The following is a 27,877-nucleotide window of genomic DNA, read 5'->3' as shown; positions in this document are numbered from 1 at the left end:
TATTACAGTAGAGTATAATAAACAAATGTGAAGATTTTTGTCGCCTTCTGATGAAATTAAAGGATATGATAAAAGTACGTTCCCCCTACTTTTTATTTGAAATTTTAGTATGTTTCTTGATTTTTTTCTTAACGAGTGCAGATTAATAAGATCTGAAATTAATTTAATGAAGAGTAATTATATATATTCAAATTAAAGTAGAATTCATAGACGAGACGAAAATTAACATGAGATAAAATTAATAAGTCCGACAATATCAAAAATAAAATTAAGGAATGAAAAAAAATTAAAGTTTGAGGTCACGAAATTAAGAGGTAAAATTTAACTAAAACTTGAACGTATCAAAAAATAAATATAGAAGTTAATTTTATTTCAAATTCGAGGTTATAGAATTTTGAAATGAAATTAAAAAAACAAACTTAAATAGACTAAAATATATATTTAATCTTTAATTTTATATAATATTTTATTTTAATCTTTTAATTTTATAAAGTATATTTTTAATTTTTTTTAATTTTAATATTATTAGTTTTATCTCAATAAATTTTTATATTAAACTTTTAAATGTTGATAAAATATTTTCAAATGTTGACATATTAAGTTGAATTTTTTAAAATAATAATGATTGAAATAAAAAAATAATCATTTGAAATTGATAATAATAGGAATAAAGGAGCAAAAAAATTTACAAAATTAAAAAATTAAATTAAAATTTTATATAAAATTAAAAGGATTAAAAATATAATTTAATCATTTAAATAAAGTAAGACTACAAGTATAAACAGAGATGGAAAAAAAGTATTTTCGGTGCTGGCCATAAAGACTTGTTTTTGGCCCTTTGACCTGCACGTGGCCAGAGATTAATAATTGGAAGGAAGCGGAGGGACACGTGATGGAAAGCAAAGGACAACGTGGGCAAAAGAAATTAAATTAATTAGTTAGAGGAAGTAGGAGCACAAGCGAAGATATGCACTGCAAGCAGCAAGGGGTAATATTTGACTCTCTTTAAAGATTACTTTAGTTAGTTAGATATTAATTAATTAGATATAAATTGAAGTGCAAGAAATTCCATGAAAGAAGAGGAAAATATCCAGGAGTCTTTAAACAGAGTGGACACAAATCATATCATGTCGCACCCATAAATACATAATTGCAGATTGATTATGAGTGGGAGTTCCGGAACCGAGAGTTAGAGACGAAAAAATATGTAATTAGAGAAGGGAAGATGAAGAAGACGCGCTCAGAGGAAGGTGAGGGTGGTCCCCAACATGAAAAGCAGGTCATCATCTTCATCACCACACACACACGCCACCGTATGTCCTTCTCCAACTTGTCCCTTTGATTGCCCATAAAAGCCGGAACTTGTGTGCTCTCTTAACACTCCATCCCACACCTCCCTCCCTTCTATCCCTATATCTCACTCATCCATCACTCGAACCCTCACAGCCCATATCCATGGAACCAAACAAGCCCTATCTGGTCGTCCTCATAGTTCAAACAATTTATGCTGCCATGTTCCTGCTCTCTAAAGCTGCCTTCGACCACGGCATGAACAATTTCATCTTCGTCTTCTATCGACAGGCCGCTGCCACCATTTTCCTCGCCCCTCTCGCTTTCTTTTTCGAACGGTTCGTGTCTTTCTCCACCACTGTATCACTTCACCTCCTTTTCATTCCTCGCCAGTCATGGAGTTCGGCTTGTATATTTCTATGCAATCAATGCAAATTATTTCTTCGGTTGCAGGAAAAATGCACCGCCCTTGCCATTCGCGACCTTCTGCAAGATATTCTTTCTTTCCTTCTTGGGGTAATGTCCCGTTCGTGTTAATTTCTGGTGCGATTGATGGTTTGCCTGTCTGATTTTTGAAACTATTAAGGGTGGGCTGTTCATATGACATATGGATGAAGATAGGTTTCGGAGTCTTTCGTGACATTCTTGATTTATTGCTGTGATTTGATTGCCATTATTCATTCAAGGTTTTTGTTTGTTTCCAAATCCGTGTCGGTGATCCCGATCAATTTCAGGATAACCATGAGCCTGGACATTTATGGGATTGCGCTTGTTTACACGTCTGCAACTTTGGCTGCTGCTACTACTAACTGCCTTCCCGTCATCACTTTTTTCTTTGCCCTTCTGCTCAGGTACATCGCCTGCCTCAAACTTGATCGCATTTCTTAACACACATATCTTCCACAGGCATCCATCTCATGAAATTATATTTATTTAATCTTCTCTCTTTTCCTTACATGACAATTCATTCACAAGTCATGTCCCCAACAAATTCGACTTGAGGACCATATCTCGATCCCCCGATCAATTATAAGGGATCGTAATTAGGTTGTATAAATACGAGTATGAGTATCTGATATGATACAACATGATACGGCGATACAATAAATTTTTAAAATTTTAGGATGTAAGTACGAGGACATTTATAATATGTATTTCAACATTTTATGACATAGGTATATGTATTTTGATTTTTAAACAAGTATTTTTAAAGTAATATAAGGATATTTATAACAATCAACCAAAATATTAAGTGTTTTATTAAGTTTTAAGTGATATAATAAAAAATTATTAAAAAAATTATATTGCAACTGCTAGAATATATATATACAGAAATATTCTACAAATATCACATAAGATATGTAACGAATACGGATACATTTACTTTTTAAAATATCCGTGCTTCATAAGATCATAAACGAAGGGTTGCGAAATTTAAAGGCACGGGGATATATGCTGGCGCGCGTATATAGTTATATATCTTGGTAATTCTAGCTACCGGTAGAGGTTTTCATGAATATTTCGGGACGTGACTTCTCATCACCTAGTACGTAAATCACAACAAAATCGAACGTCCAAATACTCGGCCAGCTGCAATTAAAACATGCTTGTTAATCGTTAAGCTTACATTAGAGTACAGTCAGATTCTAAACACTAGAGACAGTTTCTTGCACAAATTATGTTCAAAGGGAGATTACATTAGCTAATGAATGTTAGTCTGATCAGTAAGAATCCTACTCATATTTTACAAGAGCGTGAGTTGAATTCTGAAAAATTTTGTTAAATATTTGTGCAAGTGTTTTTTTATAAATTGAGATTCCTGTGCCAACTCTAATAAGACTCCGATAATTAAGCATGCATGCAATTAGACTTTCCAAACCTAAAAAATGCAACATTAGTTCGAACTACTCTTTAATCTCCCACAACGGATTGGATCCGTGTGTGTGTGTGTACGTATGCATGGTTGCACATAATGAAACATTAATTTTCCATGTACAAGTCGCTACCCTAACGACTATTTTTTTAATCAAATTTTCTGTTTTTTGAAGAAAGAAACTAAAACAACTCCACATATGTACTGGCTTTCTAGCTGTGTGACATTTCATATGAACACGTGTATATGGAACAAACAAACAAACAAACAAAAAGCATCTATATTTTAATCAAATTTGGAAAATAATATTTCTAAAGTAAGTTAATTAGAGCAAGATTTCATGTTAGCCTGGGAGGAAAGCTAATCCGGTATGTTGTTTCCGATCGATAAGGTAAAAAATTCTCTCCAGGGCACAACATTGTTTTATCCCGTGTCCGGTGACCTCCAGCTTGGACCAGTACGATCCGCTCCAACATGGTTCATGTGTACATCTGAATAAAACAAAACCTAGCTCATTTCAGGTTACCCATGTTCTTTGAAATTAGCAGTCACGTACTTTTGGACAATACGCTCAATACGAGATCTTAAAAAATATCGAGTTTTGTTCGTGTTGTGAATATATATTTTATATATTATTTAGCATCCTTAATAAAGTAAAAATCGGCAAGTCTTCCCAAATAAAAGAAGCACTCAGGCACCACACATTATTTGTGGTCACGTGTCCGGGAATTGCTTAAAAAGAGAACACATTGTATGAATGTCTTGTGTTTAATTTGTTGAAGAGAAATGCTGAATTGCTTTTCTTTTTATTTGCACAGGATTGAAAGTCTGAAAGCGAAAACAGCACCTGGGATTGCAAAGATGGTAGGAATAGTGGCATGCTTGGGCGGTGCGGCAACCCTCGCCTTTTACAAAGGACCTCACTGGCAACTTTTGGGGCATCATCACATTTTGGGGTATTCTCATTCCAATGCACGAGCTCATAGTGTTCCATCTGGCACCTGGATAAAGGGTTGCTTCTTCATGCTCCTCTCCAACACCTGTTGGGGGCTATGGCTCGTACTGCAGGTCATCTTTAATTATTTATTTTCCTTTTAACTTTACCTGTGTGATAAATGATTGATCTTCTCATATTTCACACATGACAAATTAAGATATATAGATCACCTTTTGTAATGGGGTTTTTGGTGGCAAAAGCAGGCCTTTGTCATAAAAGGGTACCCTTCAAAGTTGCTTCTCACAACTCTACAGTGTTTCTTAAGCTCTATTCAGTCTTTTGCCATCGCCTTTGCCGTGGAAAGGGACATTCAGCAATGGAAGTTGGGTTGGAATGTCAGACTCCTTGCCGTGGCTTACTGCGTAATTATCCTCCCCCTCTCTATGTGCTCTCACTAATTAAACTCTTAATCTGTTTTGCTCGATCGTGACTGATCTTTATATATTGATCCACATTGGTGCAACAGGGAATAATGGTAACGGGGGTGACATTCTACTTGCAAACATGGGTTATAGAGAAGAAAGGGCCGGTGTTTCTGGCCATGTCGACTCCACTGGCTCTCATCATAACCATCTTCTCATCAGCAATTCTGCTAGGCGAGATCATTAGTTTAGGAAGGTAATTATTAACCAAGTAACGATTTTTTCCTTTGTTTTTTTTTTAATTCTTGAAATGCAGATATATATATATATATGCCAATAACGATGGTTGCTTTTGTTCTTGTAGCCTATTAGGAGGATTGATCTTGGTGATAGGACTATACAGTGTGCTGTGGGGAAAGAGCAGAGAGCAAATGCCCAAAGCCTCACGTGACTTAGAGGTGGCATCAGGAGTGTGATCGTGCTAGAACGGTGGGGCATCCGGACCTGTGTATATACATATAGGTAAATTGAAAACCCTACTTTGGCAAATTAAAGTACAGGCAAATTCGGAATATATACATATACATATACATATATATATATTGAAAAAGTATATGGTGCGAATTTGGAATATTTTCAAAGTTCTGTCAGTGTATAAGTATAGGCAAATTAAAGTAACGTTAATTTTGCAGTCATTTGTGTTGAGGCATTCATATCTTAAGATCGGAAAGCCTTCCAAATTCTCCTCCTTAATTAATTTGTATAATACTTTATAGTTAATTTGTCGTTGAATTCTTAATGTTTTTTGTTTCATTCTGGTTGTATGTGGATTGAAAGGGTCGGGAAAACTTAATCGGATTATAAGCAAATATGTACAGAATATATATATATATATATATATACGCGCGCGCGCGCGACGAGATGGTTCAGCTTTGCCAAATATTTAAGTACTTCTATATACAGGTGTGAATGAAAATCAAGGGGTGTCGAATTGCGGAATTGGTCCATGTTGTCGAAATTGTCTCAGACTTCGCATTATGGTGGACACTTTGTTGCCAAGAAGATCATGAACTTAGTAATCAAAAACTGAATCTACACTGCTTTCAGAGCTTCGTGCGATGTTTTTATCAAAAGACATAACTCTCCCTATATTGTAATACTTTTACTCAGCTTGTTGTCTTAGAGGGTAATCTTTACTTTTCAAGGCATGGTTTTTCTCCTTGTTTATCTGATAGTATTTCCGTTGTACTTTTAAACATTTTGGTTATTAATATATCCTTTTATTTGTTTCCTTCCAAAAAAAAAAAAAGAAGCACGGGTTATGCATGTCATATATATAAATTGTAATTCGTGTACGTATTGAGAATGTAGGAAGACTGAGCAATCACAGAATTAATAGATGAAATGGAAATCAAAGCCCCGACCTAGCTTCTCATAAAAAAGCAATGATGGAGACATCGCCACAAGCACATGTCATGAAACATTATAGCATACCACTGAGGTCAAAGTAACGTTGAATTTAGACCCTTCATATCACAGAATATTACAGCCACAGCATTGGGTGCTCGCGAGTCGCCGGCTTGGCTTTCCCCGATATCAATTATCATAAACTAATAGATACAAACACCGGCCGGCTCATCACTCAACCACAAGCGAACGGTCAATTCTAGATTTTTGTTCTACGTCATGCGTTTTGTAAATATTTTATCATATTGATCCCTAACCTTAAAAACAATATCCTGCTAACTAACTTGGTACACTCATTCATATTCCCTATTCCTCAATGATTTTCGCTATAATTTCAGTGATGTTATAATAAATACTAAAATACATGGGCATACACATACGTAACAAGGCCCTATAAAATATCGATATAGATTGAATCCTTTTGATTTCTGACCTAACAATCCAATCCAATCGCGAAAGCACGACCAAAGTTTTATTTATTTCTTTAAAAAAACGAAATTCAAACAGAACCAAAATGGGGAAATGAAGGGGTGGGGGGGGGTTCAAAGGAATGGTGAAACAAATGAGCAGAGAGGGGGGGCCCATGAAGCTTAGGATTCTGGAGGCTTTTGCGGATGGTGGGCCTGGCTGAAAGTCATGGCCCCAACTCTTCTAGTCCGCCTTGGCCGTCAGTTCAACACAACTCCATCTACGCTCCCAGCGGTTTCCTCCACCTCCATCCCCGCATCTTCTTGTTTCCCTGTCCCGTTGCTTTCACGTTTCTCTTTGCTTTCCTCCACCTCCTCCTTCCTAGGATCCTCAGCTTCCAATATTTCTTGTTTTCTCTCTTCTTCTGAACATTCTCCTTTCATTGCCTCCTTGCTTTCAGTTTTAGTTTCCCCTGAAATTTTCTCCCCCGTCACCTCTGCGGATTCTTCATTAATTATTTCATTGCTTTCAGTTTCTGTCTCCCCTGAGATTTTCTCCACCATTACCTCTGCCGTTTCTTGTTTAATTACTTCATTGCTTTCAGTTTTAGTTTCCCCTGCAATTTTCTCCCCCATCACCTCAGCGGATTCTTGTTTAATTACTTCATTGCTTTCAGTTTCTGTCTCCCCTGAGATTTTCTCCACCATCACCTCTGCCGTTTCTTGTTTAATTACTTTATTGCTTTCAGTTTCTGTCTCCCCTCCAATTTTCTCCCCCATCCCCTCTGCGCATTCTTGTTTAATTACTTCATTGCTTTCAGTTTCCTCTGAAGGTTTCTCCATCGCCACGTCTGCAGATTCTCCTTGGATTACCTTATTGTTTTCAGTCTCAGTTTCATCTGAGATTTTCTCCACTGCCACGTCCGTGGATTCTCCTTTGATTACAATGTTGTTTCTTTCGGTTTCAGTTTCAGTTTCCCCTGAAATTTTCTGGACCATCGCCTCGGCGCATTCTCCTATAACGACCTCATTGCTACCAGTTTCCTCTGAAGTTTTCTCCGCCGCCACGTCTGCTGATTCTCCTTGGATTTCCTCGGTGCTCTGACTCTGACATTCCCCTGAAGGTTTCTCCTCCTCTACCTCTCGAGACTCCTCTTTGCTCTTAAGTTCCTCTGAAGCTTTCTCTGCAAACTCTCGTGTTAGGGTCTCGTGGCATTCACTGTCTTCTGATGAAGGCTTCTCAGCTCCCGGCTTTTCCTGTGTGGCTGTCTCTTCCGCCGAGACAGCGACCTTCCCATTTTCTGCAGCCGCCGTTCCGTCTTCATTCTGACACATTAAACACCAACCCATGTAAAAGGATTAAAAAAAGAATCAGAAATCGAGACGGATCAACCTCGTAAGCGTGGTTTCCATGATTAATGTGACCCCATCCCAAAACATGTTGCAAGAAAGTAATAAAAAGCCGGACACGGTGTCGTGATCTGAGACCTCCGTTTGACGACCTTTTGGATGCCATCATCATGAATGTTGCTAGCTCTACGAGTCGACACACTGATTCGGAGAAAACGCGCGAAAAAGCTCATTCATGAAGCACATGCGCTTGAAATTTAAACGGGAAAGACGGTGTGATAACGTAAGGGGCCCTCCCAATAATCACAGGCTCTGGTTTCTCATCAATGGCCTGTTTCGCCTTTGACGTAATGCTCATGATGCCTCCCACGGAATCTTCTCCCACCGTCACACCTGAGCTCTCATCGATTTATTCCCACTCCGACAGAAGAATGAACCGCACACGCAAAACTTTCGGCTTTAAAAACACACAACGCAGCAGAGTTTTCAACTTAAGATGCCTGGATTAATATAACTATATATACGCGCGCCTAATTGTGCCTCGGACTGATCAGTCCTTTTTTGTAAAAAAAAAACAAAACAGAGAGAGAGAGAGAGAGAGAGAGAGAGTTATTTAAAAAAAAAAAAGTGAGGAACACAGTACCTTGTTCATCTAGGATGGCATAACTCTTTTTCTAGGAAAAGATGTGAAAAACCAAAAAGCAGTAGAACAAGAGAATGTTTCGGCTTTGGGATTCATGCAGAGTTTAGGAAGGGATCTGGATCCCAGTTTGATGATCTGCCTGAGTTGTACAAAGGGAGAAGAAAAGAGAAAAGTAAGTAATGGCGAAAGAAAAAGGATAAAAGACCTGCTGGGTGAACAGGGAGCTGAGAGAATGGCGTTTGTTGGAAGAATCGTCGCCTGCAAAGTGGGGAAGCTGGAGTTGTTGAGCTTTGTCGAGGAGTGACTCGTCCTGGGGAGGTTCGGGTGCTTTTGCCGCAGCATCATCACCCTTCAGCACCCTGGGCTTGGTGGCACAGCCTCCCATCTGCTTCTCGGAATTCTCCAACAGGGAACAAGAGAAAGGGTGATAGGAGAAGAGAGAATTTACATCAACAGTTGAAGCTCCTCCCGCTACTTGCGCTGTTTGTGGGGGTGAACATAACAGAGCAGTCTCGATCGATCACTCTCTTTAAAATAATTAATTAATTAGTTAATGTGCTTTCCGTTTTGGGGTTCCTGCAGCGCGTGTTTTTGTGCCAGTGCGCGTGCCTCTCACTCTCCCTGGGCCACACATACCCACTCGTTAGTCGTTATTGATGATATAATAATATTTTTTTTCCTGTTTGTAGAAGGAAAAAGATGGATCCGTCCGAGCACTGAGGCGATCATTCGGTCATCCCTCACAGAGTAATACTTCTCTAGTTTCTTAACTAAATGAAAGTCTAGCGAAAAAGAAAAAGAAAAAGAAATAGAATCCTAGTAGAGCTGAGCGGGGAAGACATGGGGGGCTGAGGATACAGGGTGGAGGTGGGACCCTGCGTGCGGGATTAGCTCGCAGATTCGATGATTACACGGTGGCAAGTAGGGAGCCAGGACGGCAGCCTCGCAGGGACGACAATAAAAAAGACACGGCCCCCTCTCTCCCGAGATCTTCCATAATACATGTGGACTTATTATCAATCGATTATTTGTATTCACGCGAGATTTACACAATTTTCACTTCATTAGTCATTCTCATGAATTCAGAGAGGGAATCTAAACAAAAAAGAAAGAAAGAAAGAGAGAAAGAAACAAGTGAATGTAACAGTCCATCAGTGCTCTGGCACCACTTTTTTTTTTTTAAAAAAAAAATGGAACTGACTTAAAGCTTTTATGTCCGCAAATTACGGAATTTCATGGCCGAGTGATGGGATATTTGTCCCCAGATTTCATCGAATTTTGAAGTTCCCCATAAATTAGACTTGAACGGGCAACACTAAAACGACAAGTGCAAAAGGAGGAAGAGCGAATGAGGTCGCGAGAGTCGTCTCAAGACGAGGAAAGGCCAGCAATCCCCGCCTTCCCAGCCGTACCGTGCTTATTCTCACGACGTGTTCCCCATTATCTTGTATGCAATACTGATCCATATACGATTCCTTCCTGTATTTCGTTCATTTTTCAACAACATTCTGCACGTCCACCCATTTATCAACAATACGATTTCATGGAGAGTACTTGTACTCGTTGATAAATACATGTGGACCATCATTGTGGCCACCTGCCACGGAGAGTAGGCCGTCTATTCATGTGTGTGGCGGGTACGACTTAGGTGCTCCCATCATCATAATATTCAACATCAACAGAACAAAACCCAGCTTGTTCACTTTAGCTAATTGAAGAGGCTCCCTTGCGGTCGATCCCGCTCAATTATTTCGGTCACTTGTGTAAGGTTTTCGCTGACCCTCGTACAGAATATTCCTATCATCGCTATTAAAAACCAACCATTATCATTTATCAACTCATTCATTGGTCTGTGAATTTAGTTTTATTTGCGTGCCCCTGTACATGCTGATTAGGAAGTAGATCCCTCTCCTCGTCCTTCCTCTCCTTTTCTTCTCCTCATTCCCATCTCCACCTTTGATTAAAAAATGGATGGCCCAGATTTAATTATTTTATAAAACAATAATCATAATATTATATTAAAAATAAAATAAATAATTTTGAATTGTTAAAATTTAATTTGCATGGTTTGTAACTGTAATAAAATAAATAAAATTTTTTTAATAACAGTATACAATTGTAAACTGTCCAGGTTAAATTTTAACAGTTAAAATTTATTTTTATTTTTATATGATAATTATTTTATAAATAAATAAATATGAACCATTTATTTTGTTGTTTAAACGTGGAGATGAGGATGAGGAGAAGAAAAGGACAGAAGGGATGATGAGAGGATCCGAACCCAGTTTTCATGGTTCAATTACCTATTACTTCCTCTCAGCTTCAACACTTCGCTTCTCATCCCCTGCTTCTCTTAACCAAAACATTTTCTCATGTACTGCATAACTTCAATATTAATTATTACATCACACATTCATTATCTAACTAAAAGTCATCACAACTCACAGACGGTGAATGATTTTTCTTTAATCATATATACTAATTGAATGTCATGCTTTGGGGTCATTACCTGTTCTCCAGCTCTCCAGCTGTAATCTGAACGCTACTTTAAACACAACACCGCATGGTTGGACCATGAATAAATGGCACATTGAAATTTTAAAATCAATATATATATATATATATATTTATCAGGGTGGTTTCTTTTTTAATTGTCATTGAAAGATTATTTTTATTTTTTCTCCTTGAATTACACTGTTTGTTACTCTTTCTAGATCAAAGTATTTGTCATTGTTAACCAACTTACAATTTATAAAAAATGTCAATTGAAGTCTTGTTTTTTAAAAAATATTCACATCTTTTCATTTATGTTATTAAATTTTTTAATACCATGTGCATAATTTTTAAATATGAAACATCTAAAAACAAGAAATTAAAAAAGACAAAAGTATAAATAAAAAAATAAAATTTACTCAATATAATATATTTTAAAACAGAGATGCTTTTAAAAAGTGACTAATTAATGTTGTGGCTGGAAGAGAGTAATATGATGTTAGACATTTCACATTAGTATAGCAAGTAATTCAAATCAGCTCAATTAAGTTTGAAAAATTTTAAAATTGAGTTTAGCAATTTTTTAAAAAAAATTAATCTTTTAATTTTTTAACTTTTAAGTCATTTGTAATTCAATCCTTTAACTATGACTCGCTGTGACTTAATCCCTCAATTATAACTCGCCCATAACTCAATCCATCAATTTTTGAATCATTTACAAATTAGTCTTTTAACTTTTGTTAATTTTTTTTATGTTAGCTTATATTTCACATTAATGAGCAAGAGGAGGGTATTTTGAAATAACATATGAACATTTTTTTATCTCTCTTATTTGATAAAAAATTAAAAAAAATAAAAAATAAAGACTGAATTATAAGTGAATCAAAAGTTGAGAAACTGAATCACACCGAATTATGGTTAAAAAAATGAATAATAAATAAATTAAAAGTGAAAGGATTAAATGATTAATTTTTTCTCTTTAAAAATTTGCCTAAATAAAACCAAGAAATTTCGAGCGCCAACGCCCGGAAAATTTTTTTTTTTTTTTTTTGGGGAAAATGAATTTACCAGCAGAACTGCGGTAGCGAGCAAGCACCCAGCAAAAGGAAATGGCGACCATGTTCAGCAGCTTCTCCGTTCTTCAGCAACAGCAAGTAGCCGAGCAAACGACGACCATCTCTAATCGACAAACGGCGACCTTCGTTCTTCTTTGCTCGGCCGATGGCAACGTTCTTCGCTCGACAAACCGGAGAGCTCAAGACTGATCTTCTTAGCTCAGCTTCGTTCTTCTTCTTTCTTCTTCAATATAATCAATGCAGCCCAGCTTGGTTCAGACTTCAGATCTGATAAAGAAGCAAGATTCAGATTCAAATCCAGCATGGTTCTTTGCTCAGCTTCGTTCTTCTTTCCCTCGATCTTAGATCTGTTGATTAAGGAAATTAACAATTTTTGCTATTGGCAATAAATCCTGATTATTTTTTGTTGCTCTCTGATGTTCTTAAAGGCTGCAGTGAATTAAACGTGATGCCATCTCCAAATTGAAGGTCTTGTTTGGTGAATTGATGAGAAGAGATGGGAAGAGAAGTTTGTGAAAGAATAATACTGTTGTGGTGGCGAAGAAACTAGAAACGTAAGGGTATATGAGAAAGAATAACATTATTATGGTGGTGATGAGTTTAAATGAAGGAAGAAGAGGAAGATGGTGAAAATTGTTCCAGTATTGGCTACCTGCCGTCATAGCTGAGGACGCTGATAAGTTTTCAAATGGCCTGGAAAAAGTAATGATGAAAATGTAATTTTTTATGATTTGTATTTTAGAATGTTTTGTTGTACTTATACTGCTTGAAAAATTTAAAATTAAAAATAGTAAAAAATATTAAAAAAATGAGTTTAAAAAGTTGTGAATATTCAGTCGCTTTAAATAAATTGAAGGTATTTGAGTTAGATTTGAATATATAAGTTTTTTAATAAGTTTGGATATACAGTTGGAATTAACCCAACCCAAATAGAAACTGCCCTACACACATTAGTCTTTTATGAAAAATCTGATTTGAAATATGCATTACTTAAGCTCATCTCGGCTGGGTTAGAATGATAAAGAAATCGAGAAACAAAAAATTATCCTCCTCTCATCCGAGATTTCTTCATGACCCGAACATCATGGTCCAGTCAATGTCTTTTCACGCGTGCTCCATGCCATGCGTCCGTCCCACTCAAAACTAGAGGGTTCGGCGTCGGGTGTTGATGGCCCAGAACTTAATCCAGAGCCCGTTTTCTCATGTTGGCCTTGGCTTTCGAGTTTTCACCTTGTACACCCCGAAAACTTTTTTAAAGGGAGGAAAACATTTAACACCCGAACTGCTATGTTGGGATAAAAGGCACCACAACATTTAAGTTTTCACTGATTTTGCTGAGCCTTTTGACCTCCCTCATCATAGAAGTACTATTCAACACCCATTTTAGGATGTTATTAACGAGATTAATATGATGTTATGCAGATATTGGTTTGTTTTTGTTAATTTTATGTTTATGGAGGTCAATTTTTGTGTACATTACGCAGTTGGTGATGCCCAATATCATCTAAATGTTTGGAGTATTTTTAATCAACCCTCACCTTGCTATATTAAGGTGGTGGATGATGAAAGAAAGTCTTCTCTGAATCTTGTTTCAATGTAAATTGTTTTGATTTCATTATATCACTTCTCATTTAAAAAAAAAAGGCCTCTCAAAATAAATTTATTATAATAAGAACTCATTAATTATATGCATATATATATATTATTATTAAAAATTGAATCTTAATTTATTAAACTTCAAAGAAAACTTTAACAAGTTAAGATTTAACTTTTAACAACAACATATATGTATTTTCACAAGATAATATTCCATGCAAAATTGATAAGTTATCATCATGATAAATTTTCTTGAAAAGATTTTAAATATCATTTGTCTTGATTTAAATTTAAAATATGAATAGTTTTTAGAGCATTTATTAGCTTGAATTTTATAAAAATCACAAATATTTTAGGTCTGATTATAACCAAAAAAATTATTATTTATATATTTTAAAATTCATTCATGGTTTCATGAGTTTTAAAATTAACACATGCTCGTGTAGTTTCAGCCTTTCATATTTTTATTAACATTTTTTATTATTTATTGCCAGGAATTGTTCAAATTAGTTTCAAAATATAATTAAAAATCCTTTATGGTTCATATTCTAATTATTTTTAAAATTTAAATAGCATCGTAATTTTTATGGGGAAAAAAAAACTTAATCGGCTCAATAACTTCAACAACGAGTTATAAAAAATTGACTTATATTATCTTCCATTAACCACATCGTTTCAAGTTGCAACTTGCATGCTTCTATTTTTTAAAAAATAAAAAAAGTTAACATCATTATATTTTTAATTCAATTGTAAGGAATTTTTAAATTTTAACACGATACAATTCAATCTAACAACTAATTTAAGTCACTACGCCGGACAGCCATGTATCTTCCATAAACGACGTCGTCAAATGCTCGATCACTTGCCTGAACCGATGTGCGGTATTGTTGTGCACATGACAAGGTTTCCCCGAAGAAAGGCCCCGCGTATCCTCCGATATGCAAATCTCCCGTTGGCGCAATGTCTTGTGCCGGAAGACATATGCGGTTCCGTCAATCACTGCATCTACCCATCTCGCTCCATTCCACTCCACCTCTTGTTCCTATGAGAAGTGGAAAAATAAATGGAACACCGTGAGTTTCTATCTCTTTTGCCCACGCTAAAGGGAATCCTTTCCTCGAATGTCCGTATTGTGGATCTTCATTTTACAAGGGAACTTTCTTTGATTCTATTTGTTAAGGCCAACTGGTCTTATTCTCGATAGTGTCGATGGCCTGTCCCCTTGTCTGCGATGCATCTTTTTGCTTCTCCAGCTAGAGCCAAAGGGGATTGAGATGTAGGTAGAGTTGGAGTAGATCATCACAATAAAAATGCTAAAATGGGAGTACTTTCATATAAAATACGTATTCTCGGTTTCCCTGATCATCTCAAAGGGGATTGAGATGTGTATTGAACTTGAAGTAGGCCGAGGTCCTTCGTATGAGCTATAGTAAACTAGTTCATAAGCCACCAGGTACTGGCTTTCGCTTTAGAATGCAACCTTTGTGTTCTCAAAAGACTAAAAGTTAATTTCAACTTTGAAAATGATTGTCTGTCCATCCTGCTTTTATAGTCTGTATTGTTTAGCTGCTCATATATTCTTGGACAACGGCTTGCTGCTAGGGCTGGCTTCTGTAATTGAACCCACTGGCTTCATTGTTTTCGTCTTGTTTTTCCACTTCCTGTAAATATATTGTTGGAAATTGTTTATGAATAGCTTCAACCCTTTACCAGTTATGAGAAAGTTTGACAATTACAAAGTTTCTGCAGGCATTAAGAGGGGGACCACAACCATCCAAGGTATGCTTTTCAGCATATACCTTTGGGAATCCTCATGATTATTTATTCATTTTTACATTTCTTGTTGCGAGCTGTGGTTTTATGTATCTGTTATTGGAGGGTGTCCTTGCTTAATTATTTTAGCTTTATCAACAATAACAACAACAAACCTTGTTTGCGGATTACATGAATTGTATGATGCTGTTATGATAACTTTTTATATATACCATTTACCATGAAATCCCATTCTAGAAGGTGTACCTTTTTATGATTTCTACAACAATGGAACACACAAAATTATGTAAAACCAATTCATTGTTCTTAGTACTAAACCAGATTCAATCAATTGATATAATGATATATATCCCTTACCTCATTCCAGATGTTATGGTTCTGGTAGTTACTCTGTCCCCATAGCTGTGCTTTTCCAGCTTTCCTTTGTACCTTTTTTAAAATCCTCTCAGTAGTCATTGAGATTTTTGTAGAAAATTAGTGAAAGTATATGGTTTTTTTCATCACTGAGGTACGAACGAGTTCACAGAGTGCAGCATTTACAGTTGAAGGGTTCCAAGCTCTAATTTCTCCTTGTTTGCTTTTTCTTGCGATCATGCAGGGTCAGTACTTAAGAGAGAGGAGAAAAAAAAAAAACGTCTCTCTTTGTGCTGATATGGTGTTGTCACCCATGCATCTGTCTATCGGGAAAACTTCTTCTTCTTCTTCTTCTTCTTCTTCTGACTTCCCTGTGATCATTGAGTTCTGGCATTAGTCACTAACAAGTGCAGCAATGATTGGATATAGGCTCCATTTGATCTTGTCGCTAATTTATCGACAGGCATAACTTTGTGGCTTTTTAAAGGTTTGACCATGATATATATTTATGCAAGCTATTTATGATGCTTCAAATGTTGACTTCAGAGTTATGTCAAATATGTCATACGCCAAAAGCGGGCTGATGCAAAGAAAGCTTTGAAAGATCTCCTTTATAGAAGTGGGTCTTCTAAATTTTCATTTGAGGTATGTTGTTCATATATTAGTTATGGATAGAGCCCTTGCCATTCAATGTTCAGAAAACCTTCTCTTATATTGTTTCCTTTTGTTATGCCGTCGGCCATCCTTGATGGAAGAGGAATGGTGTACAAATGCAAGGAAGAGCTGATTTGAAGAAAACATTTTAAATTAGGTGGAACTTCGAATCTTAATTCTTAATCATGACTAGTGGTTCATAGGATGGAAAATAAGAAAAGATAGGAATATAAATGCGATGCTTGCGTTGTATATTGAATCTTTTTGCCAAGAGTAGATCGTGAGACTAAAATTTATAATTGATAATTGCTTTGTATACCAGCTTTATGCTGAGCAAGGCTCATTAATCAAAGCACATCTGATTTAGCAATAGAGTAAGACCTTTCTTCCTGATAAGCCATAAACAGTTGCTGTGAAATCGTCTTTTTTCACTGGCCACGTACAGATGTTAGCGATCTCTCCATTCTCTGATGTTGAAATGCATGTGTCTTCTTTTTCATTCATTTGAATATTGTCTTATGAAGGATCTTATTGCCTTACATGTCTTCACACTTATATGTACTATAAATTATACATGTCTTTTACATGTGTTGTTTTGCACTTCTACCAAGAGTCAAGAAACTTGGAAGTTTGGGGACCGCAATTTCTATGGAGATAAAGATGATGATTCAGAAAGCTGTTACAATAAACGCCAAGCAACGTCTCATCAGCAGTCTGGAAAACCAAAAAAGAAAGTAAAGCGTGAGTTCTTTTGTGTCCATTCAGAGATTAGTCCGCATAGCTGCAACTTTTCTGAAGTTTTGTTACGTAATTACTACAAACAAATAACAAGTAGATTACACACAAGTAAACAATGTGGCCTTTGGAAAAAAAATCCTTTTTTCTTTTTGATAAAGTATCTGATATTTGGTACTACCAGGTCATATTTAAGTATTGGGCCTTTGATGGGAGTAATTCTCCCAAAGGCCCCAAAAAGATATCTTGTTCTTAAAATTTAACGTCTGTTCACTTACATCACGGTTGATAGCCATTACATATTCAGGAAAAATCAGAAGAGAGACTTTCTCTGAGGAGTCTGATTATGATTCTGAGACAACTTTCCAAGCTACATTTGGTAACCGATGCTACACATGGTCCTTTAGAAACTGGCAGGGGTCGTCCAGTGAGTATTCAACATCTGGCTTTGAATGGAGGGAACATACAAATTGGACAAATGGTAGAACTAGAAATTGGAAACGCACAAGTGATGCTGAGTCTGACGACAACGACGACGATTTGTGTTATGTAGGATCACTGTCAGAGAGAACAGTTCTTGGTCTGCCTTCAACAGGTCCTCTAAAGCTTGAGAATGTTAAAAATGCGTAAGTGGTCTAATGTTTTGTCCCGATGAAATTAAACTAGAGGCTAGGTCATGCAACACATGTGTGCTACAAATATCTGATATCATTTTTTGGCCTTGCAGTTTCCGGCTATCAGCTTTGAAATGGCATCCTGATAAGCATCAAGGCCCTTCTCAGGTGAGTTTGGAGTATTTTCAAGCATATCTGTTTGATAGACTCTTCAAGACACTCAACCTGTTGTATCTGATAACATGTGCTAGGTTACGACACTAGCATACAGTGATGTGTTAGGTTGTTAGTTTAGCTAGTGTGAGACCACCTGGGTTAAACTGGTATTATAGCCTAAAACTGTCAATTATGGGAGCAGTTGAAATTTTGTATGGCATTCTGAGCTGCCATTCGTGTAGGAATCAATCGTTGCCAACTACTTGAAATCAATCAATATTTCAATATTATTAATTAATATAAATATGAAATTTATACGAAGTGCAGGAAGGATTCGCTCTTTTAAAGCTGTGTAAATTTTTATTTTTATTTTTATTTTCCAATCTTTTTCTGCACATTTATTGGTTTTCGTGATAATTTGTTTTTATTCCTTCAATATCTATCCAGATATTTCGATAAAGTTTAAATTAGAGTAGATCTCGCGTATTTGTACGTAGTCTTATGCGAATCACATTCTGTGGCTTATTTTATCGTTTATATTTTATATTAATGTTAGAAGGATGGTCTTAAAAAAAAATTTCGAGTTATACTATCATCAGATGGGAAAAGGATGTTTGGTTGGCATCGCAAGATATGAACTATGAACCATCTAAATCATGATTGAACAATTGTCACCCACCCATGTGACGAGTTAATTTAATTTTGTTCTTTTCAACCTTTTGTTCTGTTTATCCGTTTCTTTGGTATGGAAACCTGCGGCATCTGATCACATTCTGGCTCATTAACTTTTGATGATTGCAGGCAGTGGCGGAAGAAAAATTCAAACTCTGTCTCAATGCTTACAAGTCATTATGCCGTGCCCTTTCCCCAGCTTAAGTGGCAGTTGGGCACGTTCTGGTTCTGAAACTGACAGTTTCCAATTCAATAATGATGTCCGTCAGAGGTGGACGAACATATTTAATTATTTACATTTTGTTTTTTGTTGATAATTAAATCAAGATCTTAAATTCGAATTGCTGAAGGAAGAATTGAGTGTCTCCGTGATGTGCGAGAAAAATGAAGGGAGAAATTTTTATTTTCATAGACAAAGTTATAATCATTCTGGTTACTGCAGATTCAAGGCCTATAATTGACCATTTGGAGCCTCTGAGCCACTCACGTGTAATGTTTAATATGTCCAGTATGTTACATTTTGGTTATTTCAGTTTATGGTACTTGCAATTGAATTGAGTACAAGGGTGTCATGGAATTCTCACTTCACATGACCATGTCTTGAAAATGCCTGGTCAATGCATGAACATGAACCAAGTTATTTCCCGTAGTCTATACTGAATTTTCACTTACATGGAAAAGGTGGTGTTTAATTTGAAGACAAGGGAGCAAGAGATTAGCATGCGCTTGAGAAAATGATACAGGAACATGCACTCCCATGATTACGGGATTCGCTTATACTTTAAGCTGTTTGAAAAATCAGTGACACGTATGATTCCTCCCATGAAGAAAGGTGGGGGGGAAGGGAGAGAACATCACCAAGAACTGGGAATAATAATAATAATAATAATCATCATCATCATCATCGGATTGATTCCAGAGTTCGTTAGTGGAATCTTACAGTGTATTTATGTTTACACCTAACAACAGAATTAGATGCCTGATACCCGATAATTTGAAATGTCTCCATGGAATTCTCAAAAACACAGGAGAACAACACAGGAAGAAACCATGAAGGCGTAGGTGAAGATTAAAAAGCCGAAATGAAGAGCCCAATTCCTCTTGAACTTACCGAAATAACTTTCCGGGGGTTCCTGGTACTGAATCTCAAGCTCATCCTCGCACTCATCAGCGTCCGCAGCGCTCATCTTGGTCTTGATCTCCCTGAGCTTATCCGTGGCCAATCCGAGAGTGAGCTTGTGGCAGCGCCTCTGGTACTTGAAGCCATTGATGCATCTCAGGGTCTGGGCCACGGAGACGTAGAAGATGAGGTGGGCCAGGGAGAGGAGGGTGATGGGGATCCAGCAATGGCGGCATTGGAGACGAGTGGACAGAGTGTGGACCAGGAGCACCAGTGTCAATAAGATGAAGAATATCTGAAAGAGTTTGTGAAGCTGCCTCTTTTGAAGGTCGATGGCTCGCTTCTTCTCAAGGGTCTTCTCGAAATGGAGCTGGATTATGGTGTTCAGTGCTCGCAGAGCCGTCTCTTTGGGGACGCCTGGCCCTGCCTGGTATTGACGCTGTTGCTGCTGAGTGCCGTAGTCCGCCATGGACAACACAAGCGCTTTGCTCCTCCCAGCCACGAGAAAGAGCCTTACTGAGTTAGTTCTGCCAAGCCCCACTGGGCTTTGAGATGCTGGTAGTGACAAATGAAATATACGTACTGTTAGGCTTCGACTCAGTTTTCCTGTTCATAAATCAATAATAATATGACTCCAATTTTAAACAAAACATGAGCTTTAAACTAGAAGTTAATCTTTGATGTCTCATTATCGTACAATTTGCTACTGACGAATTACTTCACCAATGCCATTTCATCATTAAACATTTTTTTAAATCTCTTGTTAGAAAAAGTGGCAGGTAGCATGTTCTACAAATTAACTAGTGAGGGGTCAAATATAACACGCAAAAATTGAATAATTGATCATCTAGAGAGTCAACAAAGCTAATTTACTCTACCAAAGACGCCTTTCCTAATGATAGGGATTTGGATAGTTTAACTTAAGGTCTCAAATTTGAATTTCAAGATATACAACAGTGTAGCTAAGTATACAAAGCATGTTTTGCTAGTGGTACCTGCAAGTATCACCTCAAAAAAGGCCAACTTAGCAGAGGTTCGGATTAGTCTGAAGTGAGTTAAGTGAGCAACGAACCCAACATACCCAAACATTTCAAGATATCGGGTGCGAAAGAAAATAAAAAAAGCATATTTACTCTTGAATCTTTATATTTCTCCCTGCTCAAATTTCAATGTGCTTTCGGTTTAAGTTATGGAGAGGCTAGAATTAGTGAAGGAGAACGTCCGTTTCAAAGTTGCAAGCCTAACAATAAAGTGGTGATTAGTAAAAAAAATTACCATAGATAGCCAAAGCAAGTAATGGCCAGGGGGAAACAGATAATGGAATCATTAATCATATATTAATGATGTATTTATTTAATATCTAGTTGTAAACTGAAATTCAAATTTGAAATAAGATATTAAGAAAAAATTGGTGATCAGAACTGCAGCATAGAATGAGCCTGAGCTAAAATTGGACTCTTCTGGGGAGCTTTTCCGTTTGGGGCAACGCAATTAAGGCTATAAAGAGCGAGGACCAACCAAATGAATCCACACAATCACAATCATTCAACCATGACTTTAAACTACTGTTAAAAAAATAATGAAATTTTTAGTCCATTTATGTTAGTTATTAATTCGATCCCTAAAATTTATTTTTTAATCAGATCCCTAAAGTATTCCTTTGTTATTGATTTAATTTTTATTGTTTAGAAGAAAAGGTGACGCATTTAAAATATGCTGACATGTGTAGAAAAAGATATTGATTATAGACACGTAGATTAATAAACAGATGTATAATTATTTAGATAAGAAAATTATACTAAAAATTTTAAAAAAATAAAAGAATAAAATCAAGCATAAAGGACTAGATTGATAAAAATTAAATTAATTTTTCTTTATATAATTATATATGTCAAATCATTAACATATTTTACATGTTAAATTAATTTGAGAATCAATTTTGTGTTTCAAAACATAAAAGACTAGTATGATAATTTAAAAATCATAAGAGATTAAATTGATAAAAATTAAATTTAAGCAATCAAATTAATAAGTGAGTCAAATTTCAAGAAATGAAAAGTTTTATCATCCTTCAAAAATAATTTTTTCCTGCTCATTTTTGAATATTTTCCTTCTCGATCAGAGAAATAAATAAAAGGTTTTTTTTTTGGACAAAGGAGAAATAAATAAAAGGTTGGGAAATCCATTTTTGGATTACAATGAACTAGAGTCTAGAAGTGAGCATGGAAAGGACAAAAACAACTCAGCAATTGCCTTTTAAAGTTCATTGAATTCAATCTATAAGTAAGTCATTTCAAGAAGACATAAGCCATTTTTAACCCAAAAAAATGGAAATTTCTTCTTCATTGACAAAAAATTGACCACAGTCAGGCTCCATCATCTCCTTGACGAAATACTTTTGCCTCTCAATCCGGCACGTTTAGTTTAACTTCATATTTTATTACGTTTTAAATAGTGCAATTTTTTAAAAACACTACGTGTATGCATTGTTCCAAATTCCATGCAATACATGAGAAAATATGTGCTGAATAAATTTATGTCTTAACTAACTAAAATGTAGATTATAGACCCGAGGAAGATGAGTAGGAGTAAACAAAAAGTACGCGCAGGTGCGAATCTCGTCCGGTTGTGCTTACAAGGTAATCAGATGTAGCTAGATAATCCAGATTTAATAAAAATTGTAAAGTAAATATTTTTTTCATCAATTAGGTTTAAATTTAATTTAATATTAATATTTTTATAATTTTATATTTTAATTATTCAGATGTACTCTACATAGTTTAGATTTACTAAAAATATAAAATATTTTTAAAAATATATTTTAAGAAAATTACAAGTTAAAATTTTTAAATTTAAACTATGCATATTACATCCAGGTAGTTAATATATAAAAATTTTAATATTAAATTGGATCTTTTAAATTAAATCTAAACCCAATTGATGATAAAAGGGTTTGTTACAATTTGTTTTTATAATTTTTTATTTTAATAAATGTAAGATAATTCATTAAATCTAGGCAATTTAAATTAAAATTTAAATGATTCACATCTTATCACAGCTTAGACGTATCCGTGTCTTACCTTTCAGAGGAAGCTAAGAACTCATAAGAAAACAAAACAACATAGATGAGCATTAATGTTAGATATTATTTTTGAGGCAAGTACTGGGACCTTGTTTTGTCCTCATCAACTCACATGATTTGATTACTGACTAATTTGCACAACAATGAACGGGGAGGCCCTACTGAACAATTCTAGATCCTTGATAATTGGCCACCAACCCAACTTAAATTATTGTCTTTGGTTTATCGATCAAGCAAGATGCTAAGCAAGTATGCAATAATAATTGAATCCACGCGTTATTGCTTTTACTTTCACTTTCTCTCTCTCTTTTTTTCTTTTTTTAATTTTCTCCATCCCCTTTCAATTTCATCAAATGACAGTCTCACATCATTGGGAATGTGGCCAAGTTTCTTTTGAGAAGGACTAGCTATTCGGCCCCGAATCTGCGCCAACGCATGAGTTTCCATCGAGTGAAGAATTGAAGGCTGTTCTCTATTAACAAGATACTGATCCCAAAGGCAATGGTTTATGAAATTAAACTGGTCCAAAAATTGAAATAAAGAAAATGCATGTGCAATATAAATGACTATGGAGTAATTATTCTTAGACAAACTCATATTGATGTAAGCAGTAAAAACTCAGTCTCAAATTATGATCCAGTTTAACAGCCAAAACAATATAACATATATATTATGAAAGATTTCAGTCTTGAATTTTGCTTGTCAAAAAAAAAAAAACATTGAACAGGTGATAGATCAACGGCAAAACAAAAGTAATTTGATGAGAGCATCAGCAAGCTCATAGGCTAATCAAATATTTCTTATTTGATAGCTATTGGAGGCCATACAGCAATCTATGATTCAGAGAGGCTCACTGACTCGGAATCGTTAAACAACCACCTGAACTTTGACTTCTCTTAGTTTTCGTTTGGGTTTGGAATGATTAATTCTGCGATAGGCATATCATACGTCATTTGAATTTTGTACTGGTTGGCAAGCTTCGTATTTCTATGCCTTGAAATGTAACAATGCCCTGGCTACTGATTACATGCGGGAAATTGATAGTAAAACGCGTGATGCGATCATCATTTTCCCTACTTTTTCAAAAAAATGCACTATCATTATCATTACATTTCACTATGCCTTTGTTTATTGTCACGAACAAACAGATCCAACCGTTTTCCTACTTTATAGCTCACATGGGGTTAACAAACTTCAAAGGGACAAAAAAACCATTAAACTATAATAAATTAACAAACCCGATGATTTTTTTTTTTTTTAATTTTGGGCGCTTAGACAAAACTCTCTGCATGTATGTGTTATGTGCACTGTATTCATGGAACAAAAATGACGAAGAAAATTTGACGAGCCTAGGCAGCACCGATGAGATTGACTCGTATATACTCTAACAAAAAGATGACGTATATCTAGACGGAGGACGCTCTGAAGCCAGAATATAACCCTTGTTCAGGTCTAGTTAGCCTAGTTCATGATCATGATGACCCACGTCTGATAATCACTTGAAATCTATAAGAACCCACGATGGCCCTGACAGGAGAATTGGTTTAAAATTATGCAGAGGGCCTTTTCAACCCATGATTGCGGTTGAAGTACTATTGTCTACCATCTGATCCACACGTTCCTTATCTCCTTCAATCTGATTCGTCTTCTTGCTGTCGGCATCTTCAGATGATTGTCGCTCTTCTTGACTGCTCATAATATGCATCAATAGCTCCTCCGGCCTCGACTCGTTCCCAGAAGCAGCTGATCCTTGGGCCTTCCTAGGTTTCTTACTATATAGAGCATCTAGCTGGTGAAAATATGGGCACGTCTTTGAATCCTCAGGCTTTCTCTTATTTTTCTGCTTCATCCTCTTAAAGTATTTGTTTATGTTCTCCCATTTCTCTTTGCATCTCTTGGCACTGCGATCGTACCCGAGCCTTTTCATTTCCACGGATATTTCTTCCCACAGGGGTCCCTTAGGCCCATTATTTCCTTCATATTCCACATCCAGGTTTGTCCTCAATCTAATCAGAGCTTCCACTTCTTCTTTGGGCCAGCGGGAGGAGCTCATCTGTATGAAATTCCCAACACTCGCCAATTCTTGCTTATCCGTGAAGCTAACAGTACAACCTCCATTGACAATTTCTTGTTTGTCGTTGTCCACATCGTCTGGAATCAGGATCCGATCAAACGGAATATCCTCCGGCAGTTGCACCGGGCATGCTGATTGTTCTGTTATCTTCTTGAGAAACGCAAGCAAGGCGGCATCCTTGGCTGCCGCTACAGATCTTTCTTGAGCCAAAAGCTCGTGCTCTCTGTTAAGCCGAGCTAATTCTTGCGTCCTCCACGCTTCCTCCCTCGCTATTCGATCCTGCTCACATTTTTCCAACACCTTCATCAATTTCATCTGTAGAGTCTCCTGCTTCTCTATTACTTCCTTCATCAAGCCCCGGAAAAACTTGGTCAGCCTACTCTTCTTTCTGGGCGTAGCTTCCCCACATTCTTCATTGGAAGAGGAAGTGATGGAATTGCTATTTGCACCAGGGAATCGAGTAGAGCAGGGCACGGCATGGTGAACAACATCCAGTGGGGTCGTCGTATGTGGCATGTGATCCTTTTCTGTTGAACTTGGAGGTGGAAGGAGCAGGTGGGCATCAAGAGCTTCTAGCTGCTCAAAGAAACGATAAGTCTTGCGGCTGGGTTGGCCATAACGGCCTTCCTTGGTCCTTCTGTGGTACTTGTAAACGTTCTCGAACTTCTCCTTACATTTCTTTGCACTCCTGTGGTATCCTAGCTCTTCCAACCTCCTGCACAGTTCCCAAATTCAATCATCACACTTCTCACTGTATGTACTAATTTGATAAGACTAGTACTAACCAAATATACCCACCCTATCTTCCCCCTTTACCCGAATTGGACCCCGCTTTTTCATGGACAAGATGACCCAAAAAAGGGAAATCACTCTACGGAATCATGTAAACAGCACAGCTCTCAGTAATGTTTAAACCGGAATAAGGTTGAGGTTGTTGGCTAAAAAAAAAGAAAACATGCCAGAAATTAATTTCGCATCACTGAGAGAATGAACTGACCTCGAAACCTGTTGCCAGAGAGGACCTTTGGGGCTTATGTCCCTGAAAGCAATGTCCATCTCAGACCTTATTTTGAGCAAAGCCAGCGTCTCTTCCCGAGGCCACCGCTGACCGGCGGAATTCAGGTCAGCTGCCGGGCCTGCGAGCCCTCTTTGGTCTTGGAGGCCATTGGAGTCAGGCCCGCTCCCGTCTCCGTCCTCAACTGGGCGGTTCTGAACGGGATCCGCAGTATTAGCCGATGAAGAGTTTTCCAGCATGGCGTGGGGGGTGCAAAAAGAACGGTGAAATATGTAAAAATGGAAAGTGGTAAATTCGATGTTGAGAATAGAGAAGAGTTCTCTATTCTTCAATAATTAGTACGAATATATGAAGGTAAGGGAACGAGTTACAATGTGAAAAGAAAGGTGAATTTAGGTTGAAAAAGAAAATTCCGAAAAGAATGATCATATAGACCCCATCTGGCAACATCTGTGCAGACGGAGGCGCGTGATTGAATCGTGGAGGATTAACATTAGATCGTTAATTTTTTGACCTTAAAGTTAAGTGAGAGTGGAGCCAAATTTGAGATAACAAATTTGACTTTGGGTCAATCTTAGCGGGCTTTCGTTGCTTGGTGGGAATTTGAGAAGGAAGGCAAAATTTTCATCAAAGAAGGAAAAAAAAAAAAAAAAGAAAAACGAAACGAAACGAAAAGAAACAAGAAGACGGAAGCAAAAATGGGGAATCTTAAATAATCAGGATTAACGGTCATGTTTCTACATTACACCAGAAAATTAATATAAAATATTTTAAAAATGTTAAACCATGTAGCCATCGCTTACTGAATCACAAAACTTAACACTTCAATTATACTGACATTTAAAAAAGTTAAAAGAATTGTATTTAAAAGTATGAAGATTATTTATGAGTAAACAAATGGGGGGAAGAAGAGGCGTGAAAGATAAGGAGACGAACGTGTGGAAGCGAATGAAAAAGTGAAGTGTCAGCCCCACAGAGCTCACATCGTGCACCGCCTCAGCCCTTTAGTTGCAAGTTGTGCCAGCCTAACGCGATTTAGCCACGTGTCTCCGACGCCATGGATACATGTCATCCTCGGCTGTGAGTAATTTTATTGCGCAAATTATGGCAATCAGGACGTCACCCTAATTAACAATACAACAACGATTCTAACAAGTTGGGCAGCCACGGGGCAAATATCTCAAAAATTGAAGTCAATTTTATTTTATAATAAAGCGACAAGTAGCTTTCAGGGGGCCGGAGATGAAAACAAAGAATGATTAAAACAGGTAAAGAAAGAGAAGAGATGAAAGACGGGCGTGCTGAAGGAAAAGGACAAGAGTGAAGCGGGCTTGACAGGTGTTAGATTTAGAAGAATGGTTCACGTAACTGAGATCGGCGTAGATAGATGAGTATCATATTATGGAAGTCGTTTTCCACAGTGAAAAATAAAAATAGTTTTTTTTTTTTTTCTAATTACAACTTTGAGTTTCTGCCAATGTCGATGTTAATTTAAGAGTACGCCCCACACATAGGCCGATTAATTGGACCTGTTGGAGAGCCACGCTCACTCTTTCCTGGAGGCGAGTACATTCATTGCTTATCAAGAGTGAATGATCCGGATTTGAATACTTTTCTTTTTAATTTTTTATTTTATTTTTATTAAAATAAAATTTTGTAAAATTTTTAATAAATCTATTAATTATTGATCTGTGTAGTTCATATTTAATAAGTTATTCCAAATTTAATATTAATTTTTATAGGTTTTATAAATTAACCATAAAGATTCTATTCAAAATCAAAACTTTTAAATTATGATTTTAAAAAAAATTGGGAAGATTCAGTTAGCATATTATCTTTATTTTTAATATTGTGTTTAATAAAACAAAAAATTATAAAATTTATAAAAAAATTAATATTAAATTTAGACAATCTAAACAATCCAGATTAATAATGAAGAACATGTTTATATATTCCAAAATTCTTAGTTTACTAAATAAAAAATATTTAAATCTAAAATCTAGACAGCCTATATTATATCATAGGTGATAAGCACCAAGTGCTGTGATAAGCACAGGATGTGCTCCCGTTCCTA

The 27,877-nt window shown here is 36.4% G+C and overlaps 5 protein-coding genes across 8 annotated transcripts; 2 read left to right on the top strand and 3 right to left on the bottom strand.

Annotated features, from left to right (window-relative positions):
* The first annotated feature begins 1,201 nt into the window (after window positions 1-1,201).
* LOC129320392 (WAT1-related protein At5g64700-like) lies at window positions 1,202-5,835 on the top strand. Its single transcript, XM_054965820.1, has 8 exons — window positions 1,202-1,628; window positions 1,744-1,806; window positions 2,025-2,141; window positions 3,982-4,231; window positions 4,364-4,522; window positions 4,627-4,778; window positions 4,887-5,044; window positions 5,486-5,835. The coding sequence occupies exons 1-7, from the start codon at window positions 1,456-1,458 to the stop codon at window positions 4,996-4,998; spliced, it is 1,026 nt and encodes a 341-aa protein (XP_054821795.1). The 5' UTR covers window positions 1,202-1,455; the 3' UTR covers window positions 4,999-5,044; window positions 5,486-5,835.
* A 612-nt stretch (window positions 5,836-6,447) lies between these two features.
* Window positions 6,448-8,897, bottom strand: LOC129320391 (uncharacterized). Its single transcript, XM_054965819.1, has 2 exons — window positions 8,595-8,897; window positions 6,448-7,722 (listed from the first exon to the last, which is right to left on the bottom strand). The coding sequence occupies exons 1-2, from the start codon at window positions 8,772-8,774 to the stop codon at window positions 6,658-6,660; spliced, it is 1,245 nt and encodes a 414-aa protein (XP_054821794.1). The 5' UTR covers window positions 8,775-8,897; the 3' UTR covers window positions 6,448-6,657.
* Window positions 8,898-14,396: 5,499 nt separating this feature from the next.
* On the top strand, window positions 14,397-19,070 carry LOC129320325 (uncharacterized). 4 transcript variants are annotated; one of them, XM_054965724.1, is made up of 8 exons: window positions 14,527-14,627; window positions 15,304-15,333; window positions 15,926-16,144; window positions 16,228-16,326; window positions 16,947-17,076; window positions 17,363-17,696; window positions 17,798-17,852; window positions 18,642-19,070. In XM_054965724.1, the coding sequence occupies exons 3-8, from the start codon at window positions 16,097-16,099 to the stop codon at window positions 18,714-18,716; spliced, it is 741 nt and encodes a 246-aa protein (XP_054821699.1). In that variant the 5' UTR covers window positions 14,527-14,627; window positions 15,304-15,333; window positions 15,926-16,096; the 3' UTR covers window positions 18,717-19,070. The 4 variants fall into 4 exon arrangements, with proteins under 4 accessions (XP_054821698.1, XP_054821696.1, XP_054821697.1 ...); XM_054965721.1 differs by lacking the exon at window positions 15,926-16,144 and having other exon boundaries at window positions 14,398-14,627; XM_054965722.1 differs by lacking the exon at window positions 15,926-16,144 and having other exon boundaries at window positions 14,401-14,627; window positions 17,378-17,696.
* A 313-nt stretch (window positions 19,071-19,383) lies between these two features.
* Window positions 19,384-20,253, bottom strand: LOC129320326 (uncharacterized). The gene has a single exon (XM_054965725.1). It carries the CDS (start codon window positions 20,099-20,101, stop codon window positions 19,529-19,531), a length of 573 nt encoding a protein of 190 aa, XP_054821700.1. The 5' UTR covers window positions 20,102-20,253; the 3' UTR covers window positions 19,384-19,528.
* Window positions 20,254-23,943: 3,690 nt separating this feature from the next.
* LOC129320783 (trihelix transcription factor DF1-like) lies at window positions 23,944-26,308 on the bottom strand. The gene is made up of 2 exons (XM_054966381.1): window positions 25,786-26,308; window positions 23,944-25,503 (listed from the first exon to the last, which is right to left on the bottom strand). Exons 1-2 carry the CDS (start codon window positions 26,040-26,042, stop codon window positions 24,282-24,284), a joined length of 1,479 nt encoding a protein of 492 aa, XP_054822356.1. The 5' UTR covers window positions 26,043-26,308; the 3' UTR covers window positions 23,944-24,281.
* Between the last annotated feature and the right edge of the window lie 1,569 nt (window positions 26,309-27,877).

Source organism: Prosopis cineraria, unplaced genomic scaffold (assembly GCF_029017545.1).
Source record: "Prosopis cineraria cultivar Desert tree isolate PC_DT_omini unplaced genomic scaffold, ASM2901754v1 PC9, whole genome shotgun sequence".
NCBI lineage: Eukaryota > Viridiplantae > Streptophyta > Magnoliopsida > Fabales > Fabaceae > Prosopis > Prosopis cineraria.
The sequence above is the reverse complement of the archived record's forward strand: the minus strand, read 5'-3'. Positions and strand labels throughout refer to the sequence as shown.

Coding starts and splice junctions, on each gene's coding strand:
- LOC129320325 (XM_054965721.1), top strand. CDS start 14,493: ATGCAAATCTCCCGTTGGCGCAATGTCTTGTGCCGGAAGACATATGCG. Junction 14,628..15,303: donor GGAAAAATAAATGGAACACC/GTGAGTTTCTAT, acceptor AAGTTTCTGCAG/GCATTAAGAGGGGGACCACA. Junction 17,697..17,797: donor CTTGAGAATGTTAAAAATGC/GTAAGTGGTCTA, acceptor TTGGCCTTGCAG/TTTCCGGCTATCAGCTTTGA.
- LOC129320326 (XM_054965725.1), bottom strand. CDS start 20,101: ATGGCGGACTACGGCACTCAGCAGCAACAGCGTCAATACCAGGCAGGG.
- LOC129320783 (XM_054966381.1), bottom strand. CDS start 26,042: ATGCTGGAAAACTCTTCATCGGCTAATACTGCGGATCCCGTTCAGAAC. Junction 25,504..25,785: donor CTCTGGCAACAGGTTTCGAG/GTCAGTTCATTC, acceptor GGAACTGTGCAG/GAGGTTGGAAGAGCTAGGAT.
- LOC129320392 (XM_054965820.1), top strand. CDS start 1,456: ATGGAACCAAACAAGCCCTATCTGGTCGTCCTCATAGTTCAAACAATT. Junction 1,629..1,743: donor CTCGCTTTCTTTTTCGAACG/GTTCGTGTCTTT, acceptor CTTCGGTTGCAG/GAAAAATGCACCGCCCTTGC. Junction 1,807..2,024: donor TTCTTTCTTTCCTTCTTGGG/GTAATGTCCCGT, acceptor GATCAATTTCAG/GATAACCATGAGCCTGGACA.
- LOC129320391 (XM_054965819.1), bottom strand. CDS start 8,774: ATGGGAGGCTGTGCCACCAAGCCCAGGGTGCTGAAGGGTGATGATGCT. Junction 7,723..8,594: donor GCTCCCTGTTCACCCAGCAG/GTCTTTTATCCT, acceptor TTAATGTGTCAG/AATGAAGACGGAACGGCGGC.